The sequence below is a fragment of the Manihot esculenta genome, chromosome 12, assembly GCF_001659605.2.
Source record: "Manihot esculenta cultivar AM560-2 chromosome 12, M.esculenta_v8, whole genome shotgun sequence".
In the NCBI taxonomy this organism is placed as follows: Eukaryota; Viridiplantae; Streptophyta; class Magnoliopsida; order Malpighiales; family Euphorbiaceae; genus Manihot; species Manihot esculenta.
Window position 1 is genome coordinate 36221757 of NC_035172.2, and position 10665 is coordinate 36232421.

At 39.7% G+C, this 10665-nt stretch overlaps 1 protein-coding gene across 1 annotated transcript; it reads left to right on the forward strand.

Annotated features, from left to right (window-relative positions):
* Positions 1 to 6206, forward strand: LOC110627494 (BTB/POZ domain-containing protein At2g13690). The gene is made up of 3 exons (XM_043949164.1): positions 1 to 949; positions 4185 to 5119; positions 5972 to 6206. The coding sequence occupies exons 1-3, from the start codon at positions 248 to 250 to the stop codon at positions 6168 to 6170; spliced, it is 1836 nt and encodes a 611-aa protein (XP_043805099.1). The 5' UTR covers positions 1 to 247; the 3' UTR covers positions 6171 to 6206.
* Positions 6207 to 10665: the final 4459 nt, after the last annotated feature.

A 10665-nucleotide genomic window follows, 5' to 3' on the forward strand; every position in this document is an offset into this window, starting at 1 on the left:
AAGTAAAATAAAATATTTGCCATTACTTGTGACCTCGTAAACAACAAAACGAACATAACAGAATAAGCCTTGAAAAAGATGGAGTCGCGATTCCCGGGAAAGTCACGAAACAAACAACTTTGTCTTAAATCATTACAAGGCATTTCTTCCCTCATAATGCTACTCTCACTCTCTTTATTCTTCATTTCTTCTGTGTTCACCGCTGCTTTCATACTTTGGAACTTGTCATCTGACTCGCCGCCAATCCATGGCCGATTCGGCCCGCCGGAAGCCCTCTTCCCAGACGCGGAAATTCTCCTGTTGCTGCTCTTCATCTGGTCATCCTCATAGCCCGGAGAATACTATAATCATAGCTAAAAAAATTCATAAAAAGCATGATTTTTTCTCTAAACCCACTTCAAACTCGGTTCCCAACTCTCCGGTTAACTCCAAATCCGGGTTAAACTTCGTGGGTAAGATAGATCCTCGTCGGATCCTCTCCCCGGGCCGTGTTTCCCCTCTCGACTCCGACCCAACCGCGGTCGCTTCCATTCATGAACCTTCTCGAGTCGTCGATTCAGCTTTGAAATTGAGATCCGAGCCTTTCCCGGGCAAGGATGAGAGCTCTTTATCACATCCGGGTTCGGGTTCGGAGCAATGTGGGGACATGTTTGACGTGAGGCTGAATCTGAGGGGGAAGAATGGAGGGGCTTTGGTACTGGAAACCAGCTCGGAGGTTCTGCTTGCGAATTCGGAAGTTTTCGCGGGGCTGATTTCGGAATATCGAAAAGGGTTGAGGTCGACGGGTGATAGTAATGTCAGTAATGCTTCGTCAAAGATGTGCAGAATAGAGGTGCCTGATGTAGATAATTTGGGGGTTTTTAGGGACACGATTGAGCTAATGTTCGAGGACAATATCACTAAAAGGCTCTTGAAGATTGGGGTTTATAGAGCCATTGATATACTTGAGGTCAGTGTGCTTTTTATTATATTTTCCTACATGTATTATTGGAAATATTGTGTAATACAGTGGATATATGCAGCATTTGTGGAAGAACTTTGCATTATCAAAAATGAATCATGACAAATTGAGTGTAGGAAAGATTATCTCAACATGAAATTCGTTTTAGGAATAGGTTCCATTCAAGTACGTGCATTTGTATCCTAGTCTACTGTTATGGTGTTGTTCTCTACTTGTTTGAATTTCATATCTAATATGTTGTTCAGGGACAGTAAGTTCTTGCAGCTCTTAAGAAAAAAAAAAGTTCTTGCAGCTCAGAGTTTCCCTTTTAGTGGCTTTCTAGCACTTAAGTTTTGTCATCCTTGACAAGGGGAACGAGAAGAAGAAACAGATGGATGATATTTTTAGAGTAGCCTTATCACATTATGGCAATTGGGGAATAGTTCTTGAGGTTTATGAAATCCTATGAAATGAGGGTCATGGTGGAGGTTTTGTTATGAGGAACCTCTATGTAAGCTGCCATAGCAGCTGACTTATAAAAGAAATATGATCAGAGTATAGGTTTTAGTCAAGTTGCTTATTGTTGCCCAACCAAAAATTTCATCCAATATTCTAATTGACTTATGAGCCCTGCCATAAACTGTTCTATGCTGTAAATGTGTTATTATGTCAGAAATATTTACACAAAATGGGGAGCCAATGTTTTGTTTCCTTCTTAGTTATATACACAACTTCTGGCATCGGTATCAATATAGCAAGGCTTAAGTTGGTGTAGAGACTGTGACTGTACCAATTCTCCCAAATTGTCCCAAATTATTGACTTGGCATATATTTGAGATGCAAGAAATCTTACTGCTGATGCAGCATGTAATTTGATCCAACTAAATGTGGCTACTTCTCCCAAGTTGGTGATGCTACCCAATAAATTTTTGGGATTAAAATTTATGCTATTTCAGCAATGTGGAAGAATTATCACATTTGCAATCATGAAGTTGTGTATTAATTGCACATTTGCAATCATGAATAGGAAAAGAAGGTTTGCCTATCTCTAGCATAGATATGCTGAAGCAATAGTCAAAAGCATCAGGAAAAGGAAAAGGTGAAAGCTAGACAAACTGTCGCATTAATATTTTGATAAAGAATGTTCTTTGAGGCCATATTGTTGGAAATATTTCGTGAATAGAATGGACTAGAAGAAGAGGATCTAAGTTAGCGCATTCAGTTTGAGATTAAAATTTAGTAAAGTTGAGTTGAAATATATTAATCATGAACCTGTCTTCTTGAACACATATACATTTGTATACACACAAACAATGACCTTTATCTATGTCCATTCCCCAAATTTAAATTATGTAAACTTGTTATTTATCCAACAACTTTACAGTGATACTAAGTGAAATTTTATCATTGTATTTCTGATACTGATTAGGGATGTAAACGGGTAGGGTATCCGCGAAAATTAAACTATCCGAACCCGAACTCGATTTATATTAGTAATATCCGAATCCGTTCCGAATCCGATTAAAAATTAATTTAAACTATCCGAATCTGTACCAAATCCGATTATTATTATCCGAATAAAACCCGAACCCGTTTAATCTTATATATTTTAATTAATAATTTATATAAAAAATATTTCTCATTAATAATTTTCATTTAAAAAATCTAATATTTCTAAAAAATATTTATATTTAAATTTTTAAATAAAAATATATAAAAAAAATTTATAAATATTATTGAAAAATATATTTTTTATATTAAATTAATTATTTATATAAACGGGTTCGGGTGGTGGGTACCCTGTACATAAAACCCGAATCCAATCCGAACCCGCAACGGGTATTATTTTTAAAACTCGAATCCGTCCCAAACCCGATTATAACTACCCAAATCCGTTCTATTAGGGTTCGGTCGGATCGGGTACCCGAAAATACCCGATCCGTTGCCATCCCTAATACTGATGCACTTAGCACAACCAAAACCCATTTATAGTGCATCAATATGCTTTTTCAAGGACAAGCTTGAGCCCACTGGCTTTTCATAAGGAGATTATTGAGTGCTTAGGGACCCAATTATCCAAACGCCTATCCAAGGTTTCACAGTACCACATTTGTTTGAAAATAGATGCCTCCTAATGTTTTCATAGGCAATTAACCCCAGGGATGCCCTGAAATACTCAGGCTTAAATTTCTCAAGTTGATACTGTTATCAAATTCAGTCCAAATTAAGAGAACGGATATAAGTTCAATTAAGTCCCTATACTTTGCCTCGAGCTAAATAAGTCCAATTTTAATTTTTGGGCCAATTAAGCGCTTATATTTTTGTTAAGGATCAAATAAATTATAACATAACATAATATTATTTGTTTAATAATAAAATGTTATTTTTAAATAATAAAACATTATTTTTTTATAATTGAAAATATAAAAAATTTAGTATTTTAATTAACATAAAAATTTAAAAAGTATACAGATATAATAAATAATTTTTAAAATGATAAAGATGAAATTTTATTATATAAAAAATATTTTTATTGTTAAAAGTAATATTCTATTATTAAAAAAAATTATATTAGATGAAAGCTTATTTGGCCCTTAAGTAAATGTAGAGGGCTTAATTAGCAAAAAAAAAGTGAATCGGGCTTATTTGACCCTTGAATAAAAGTATAGGGGTTTAATTGAACTTATGTCCAATTAAGAACTATAGCCCATATCTTTTAAAGGGAAGTTATTAACTGCAAATAAATTCAAGGAACATATTTGAGCTCACATTGCATATGTAGTTGGTCCATAATGCATAAAATGCATGGAGTCCTACTTGAGATTTTTACTAAAGAGTACTAGTGGTTGGTTGAAAGACAGCAAATTTGTATTCATGTTATTTTTGGTGATTGTTTTCCAATAGTAATATCTTGAAAAACAATTAATGAAACAAGTGAAAGCACTTCCTGTGGTTTTTCTTTGTTGTAAAAACTTTTCTCTTGAAGACGTCAAGTAAAAAAAACTAGCATGTTTTGATAACAATAATAATAATAGTAAAAAAAACTGTTGGACAAAAGCCAGAATTTTGGTATCAGAATTGATACCAGAAGGCCCTTAATTTGTGATGTGGAAAAATGGTCAAAGTTAGAACTATAGGAACTTGAGTTTTGTCTTGTGTAGAATGGCCATATATAAAAGAAATTTTTGTATTTTATTAGTAATTGTTTTTATTCATTTAACAAGTTATCTTGAAACTATTCTAGGTATCTGCTAGCATCATGTTTACCAAAGGGGTTTCGTCCTGTTTGAAATACCTTGAGGCTGTTCCGTGGACTGAAGAAGAAGAGCAAAAACTCAGGGGTCTGTTTTCAGTGTTTAAGTTTGAGGACACAGAGAGTGGAGATATTTTGGCTAGACTCTACTTGCATAACTCAGTGGATTGCCAACAAAATTTAGGTAGACAACTAGTTTGGTCTGTCACCACCTGTACATACACCAATGCAAGAAATGAATTAAAGTCATTAGTTAAAAGTCTCTTTTGCAGAAGCTCAATGCATGAGAAGTACCATCCTGAACTTAATAAGGAGGATCTCTACATTGTCTGCCAGTCCTGTCTAAGTTCTCTAGTCAACCTTTTAGAGGAGGCCACTAACACTTCACCCAATCGGAAGGCAACAAAAAGAGAAACAGGTAAACCATTGATTGAACGCATCTCCCAACAAGTTGGTAACATCAACTGGTTGCTAGAAATCCTTCTTGATCAGCAGATGGGCGAGAAATTTGTGGATATGTGGGCAGATCAAGGGGAACTGCTTAAACTGCATGAGGATACATCTCCAATGATCAGATATGAGCTTAGCCGGATTTCTGCAACACTAATAATTGCAATGGGTACCAGAAAACTGCATTGCCATTCAGATGCAAGAACAGGGTTTCTCCAGGCATGGTTTCATCCAATGTTATCAGATTTTGGTTGGTTGCGGAGATGTAAAAAGGAGTTGGACATGAAGGCACTGGAAGAAGCCATGGGTCAGACACTCTTAACACTTCCCCGGAAGCAACAGCATACGTTATTTATGGAATGGTTCAGGTGTTTCTCCAAGCGTGGTACTGAATGCCCCAATCTCAGCAAAGCTTTCCAGATATGGTGGCGCCGATCATTCCTAAGAGGCTCTGAAAATAATGCTGTTGAATTCAGGTAACTGGAGGCGAATCTGGTATTGTTTTCTACCCCAGTATAAGGTTGCCAAATGTTAGATTGAGGATTTGAAATAACTGGAATTGAATACTGCAGATTAACCGTGTAGAATTGTTGTAATAGCTGGTAGAAAGCACCAGGAAATGCACTTGAGATTTCGGCACCTATAATTAAGGCAACAACGTTTAGCTTCGTCATTCCATGGCTCATAGCTGTGTGAAAGTGATAGCCATTGCTCATTGGCCAACACGAAGAGTAATAAGCCTTCAGTTAATGCATTTACTTTCGTATATAGACATAATAAAGGTCCATTCAATGTGCAACACCAACGACTTTTGAGTTTGATATGAAAAACTTTTTAATCCCTAGAGTATGGTTTTCTTTATAGCAAACTATGCTGTTCATCAAAGCTTAATAAAAAACAATCTGAATTTTTCTAATAATAATCTAAATCTTTTAATTTTAGTCTTAAATAAGTAAATTAATTATAATTTTATTAGACCTGCGTACATGAGCATTACTAAGCCAGGCAATGTAATGCTACGAATTATACCTGAATAGTTGGAAGTAGTTGAGCTCCTCAACAAGACCACCGAATAGAAAGCTAAGATTGATGCATGCCTCTGGCTATTTCTCTTCACCCTTTTCTCGGGTTGCTTTGAAATCGAGAAATGGTCAGGCTGCTCAAGAGCATGCTGAACCTTCCTATTTTCCATTCTCATTGTTCTACTATTAGCATTTTGTTGTTCCTCCTTACATGCATTTAGTCCTCTGATGCTTTGCAGAAGAAATTGATTTAGTTACTACAGTATTTATCAATTTAATGTTAACAGTTTTTAATTATTTTTGGAGCACGTCTCGTTTAACCAATGTTTCTGACAAGGGACGAGTTATTACCTCCCTGAAGCAAGAACAGGGCTTATCCAGGCATGGTTTCATCCAACGCTGTCAGATATTCGTCGGCCGCGGAGGGGTTGGTCATGAAGGCATTAGAAGGAGCAACAATATAGGTTGTTTATGGGATGCCCCAATCTCTGAAGAGCATTCCTAAGAGGCTCAGAAACTTGCGACATTGAATCCAGGTGGGGGGGGGGAGGGGGGGGGGAGAGATTTTTGTCTTGTTTCTAGCCCTGTAACATTGTCAAATGTTAGATTAGGTTTCTGAGGTAACTGAAATTGAATAATGTAGATTAACAATGTAGAATTCCTGTAATAGCTGGAAGAGATAAAACGGAAACATATTCTCTGTGAGATTGGTACCTGCATCTTTATCAAGTGGGAATAGTCAGAAACTTTAAGAAAGCATGTGATAACCTTGTTTTCTCTTACTCCTTCCCATGAGTCTCTCGATACTTATCTTGAAAAAAGATATGAAAAATAAAGAAAAATGGACAAACTACTGGATCTTTTCGGTGGAGACCTTCCAACGTTCAGATTAGATCTGTAACCTAGAGTAATAATAATAGGTAGAAGATGCCGAGAAAACAATAGAGAAGAGGAAGAAGAAGTTAGGAAAAAGGAAAAATGGAAAGGGACAAAGCCTCTCATGAGGAGAAAGTCCCCCTTAAAAGGAGAGAAGCCTCTTTTCAAGGTCTGCCCACCTTGAAAAGAGGAGCTCTCATTTGTCTTATCATTTGTTTCATTAGTTGTTGTCTATGGATAAATGTAAGAATATTTCTTGGCATATTTATAAATGAGATTTTTTTTAAAAATAAGATAATATTATAATATTTATATATTATTATATTTTCTTTCACTTCTCTAAGGGTTATATGACGTTGGAGAATTCCCTTTCACTTTTTTGAGAGTTATATATGACGTGGGAGAAAGAAATCCGATCTGCTAGTTTGAGGCCAGCTATTCCTTGGTAGACATTTATGAATTTCGAAAAGAGGGCTACCGAACCTGCCGCGAAAGTTCTCTACCCAGCCTTCTTTTACTTGATTCTTATGCATGTTTTGTTATGTTTTAGGGGGTTTTTGGGGGAGTTGTTTAGAGTCATGTAATAGTTATGTTGGTCCCTCATTTGCGTCCACCTGTGTAGGATCGGACCAGGGAGACCGTAGATGTAATACCCGGCTAGACGCCGGCATTGAAATTCTGACTTTCCGGTGGAACGAGGATGTCGGAACCGTCTCGAAGGGTGTAAAAGAGGTTGTCAAAATGTTTTTAAGTGTTTTATGGTTTTGAATGCAAAGGAATTGGGTTTTGAAAGGGAAAAGACCAAGGAGGAACATTTCAGGTTCGGCCGCCGAAGGATAAGTTCGGCCGCCGAAGGATAAGTTCGGCCGCCAACGATAAGTTCGGCCGCTGAACATTGCATGGTTTCGCCCGTCGAAGGTAAAGTTCGACTGCCGAACGTTGCATGGTTTTGCATGCAGCTTAGGCCGCCGAAGGAGAGACGGTTGGCCACCTATAAAAGCCCCGTTGACCGGAAATGGAGTGAGCTTTCACTCTCTTTTCGTGCAAAGGTAGGTTTTTGTCCTCCTTGGATAGAGTTCAAGTTCTTTTCCCAAATCGCTCAAGTTTTCATGGGTTTTATCCTTGGTTTTGAAGGTTTTAAGCTTTAAGCAAAGTTTTAGAGCTTGGAGGCTTTGGAGCTTGGATTCTCCATATCTCTAAGTTTGGATCGCACCAACTCTCGTTCTTCAAGAGGTAAGTGTAGATCCTTAGCTTTTATGATGTTTTAAGTGAGTTTTATGAAGGGTTATGGGGGGTTTTGATGCATGAGTTGCATGGTTGTGCATGTGAGGGTTTATGGACCCTTTATGCCTATGTATGCTCTATGTTGTTGTGTGTTGGAGTTTAAGCTTATTTATGCATGGTTAAGGGTTTATGCATGTGTTGGAGAAGTTGGATGCATGTTTTGGGTTGTTGGATGCTTGGAGAGGCTTGTTTGGGCATGAGGCTGAGTTCTGGATGAACTCAGGTTCGGCCGCCGAAGGAGGTTTCGGCCGCCGAACCTGCCTGTGATGGCATGTATTGGCTGCCGAACCCTGCCCCCGAAAGTTGGACTTTCGGCTCTGGAGGGGAGATTCGGCCGCCAAAGGTGCCGCCGAACATGCATGAGGTTCGTCTCTGGAGAGGACTTTCGGCCGCCGAACCTGCCGCCGAAAGTGCCCTGTCCAGCCTTTTCTTGGGTGTTTTCTATGCATGCTTTTGTGATGTTTTAGGGGATTTTTGGGAGTTGTTTATGAGTTGTTTAGAGTGTATTTGGCACCTCATTCGAGTCCCCCTGTGTAGGATCGGATCTGAGGGATCAAGGAGGCCGTTAGTGTTAGCTGGTGTAGAATCAGTCCAGCGTCTGCCAGAGGTGAGTGGAACTAAACTTAATGTTTTCAATTGAGCAATTAACTGCTTTTAGCATGTTTCATGCACCATGAGTATGCAATAGGTTGATTGCCTTAGTAGTCACGACTATAACGCATTGCATTAGTTCTTGCTGATGTGGATGGACCAAGGCGACCTCAATAGCCCACGATCTGTTAAGTAAGGAAAGACCTGTGTGAGCTTCCTGGGGGGGGCCGGGCGCTGACAGAGGGAGTTTTGAGGTCATGTCCAATCCGAGATGTGAAATGTTTGTGCTGTGACGCATTTCATGAAAGCATGTTATTAATAAATTGTTTTCATTGTTTCTACTCACTGGGCTTTTTAGCTCACCCCTCTCCCCTAACCCTAGTTTTGCAGGGCCAGAGATAGCTATGGGGAGTCAGAGTCTGCAGAGTTAGAGTATGAAGTGTATGTAATAGAGTAGTGGACATGATGTAAATTAAAGGATTAGTATGTAATGGAATATCTCGATATGTAATGTCATGTAATGGATAGAGTTGTGCTTTGCCCTAGTGTATGGTTACTCCCTTGTTATGCATGATCTTTATTGACTGTTTTATGTGTTAAGATAAGAAAGGTGTGGAACCAAGGCAGACTTGTGATATGCTGACCTTATGAGAGTAGGTTCTATGTTGACAGACATAGTGCATGCAGGTCAAGCTTGGTAAGGGAAAGAAGGGTTTTTTTCCGTTTTTATGTTTATGTTTGATCATGTATGGGATTTATCAGGTACACAGAGTTCAGGATAGGCTTGATATGGGTCCCGGTGGCCTTACGCCGATCTGAATCCTAGCGCCGGTAGCGGTTCGGGCCGTTACAAAGGGGTATCGAATTTCGGGCTGTTACAGATTGGTATCAGAGTCCCAGGTTCATATGGTCGGACCGAAGGGGTGTGAGCCCTAGGTTCATATGATCGGATCTAGAGTGTGTTGGGTTCATAGAGGTCATAGTAGGGCAAGCAAAATAGGCAAAATCATGTCCACTAGGTTAGAATGTAGAGTCCTGTCTTGCATGATGATGATGTGAAATGCCATGATTTATGCATGTGCATTAATGTTATGTATGCATGTATGATGTAGGTTCATGTGTTTTCACTTGAACCGTATGATACTAATGATCGTTTGTATGATTGTGTGTTGTTCTTCAGAGGAGCTAGGATGAGAGGTGCTCATCGATCTGTGGAATCGACTGGAGTTCCGTCTGCGAGGGAAGGTATGGACACCTGTCCCCCTGCTCTGCCAAAGGCACAGTCGGGTGAAGTTGGTAGATGGGGAACATCAAGGGACCCTGGAAGATCTTTTGATGAAAGCAGAGAAGGAATGGATCTAAGGAGAATGTCTGACAGGAGGGAAGGAGAAATAGATGTGCAAAGGAGAGGTAGAGGTCGGGATGTGATCATGCTAGAAGAAGGCATGGGAGAGTCTCAAGAAGGTGCTTGGACTCAGGATTCCAGGATCTCAGGTTTTGGAGGGAATGATCCCTCCACTCGGAGTACAGCTACCTCGAGAGGAGTGAAGTGGGGGAAAACCACTGGGAAAGGAAATAGAGGCCTGAGAAGGTCAAAGAAGAGCAAGTTTTGGAAAAGGTTGAAGGCTAGTCTGAGTTGTGGTGCTGGTTCAAGCTCTGGCTTAGGCAGATCAAGATGTTTGAGGTGTGGAAGGCCACATAAGGGAGTCTGCCGTTATGGGACAACAGCTTGTTTCAGGTGTGGACAGGAAGGACACATAGCATGTGAGTATCCTACTGCGCCACGAGTAGCACAGTCTCAGCGGTTAGCTTCAGGTAGAGAGGCTCAGCCAGCAGCTCCAGCAGTGTCTCAGAGCAGAGGTCAAGGCAGAGGAAGAGGGTCAGCCCCTCAGTCCTCAGGTTCCCGTGGAGAAGGTCCGTCAGCTCCGGCTCGGATCTTCACTCAGGCTCAGCAAGAGGCAGACACATCAAACACAGTGGTGCCAGGTATGCTCACTTTTGAGTGTTCTGCTGTGTATGTTTTTGTGAACCCAGTGTTTCTCTTTCCTTATTATTTAGTGAGCCGTAGTGAGGGTGGGTTTGATGACTTCTGGGCTTAGAGTGTTCTCTTTGATCAGTGGACCTGAGTGTGATCCATCTGGAGCAGAGTCAGTCTACCGGAGTAGATGCCTTCCAGGTGGTTCTAGATGTGACTGTGTGATGTCATTCTAGTGATGGATTGGCTAGCTACTCGTGGTTCTACTCGAGTC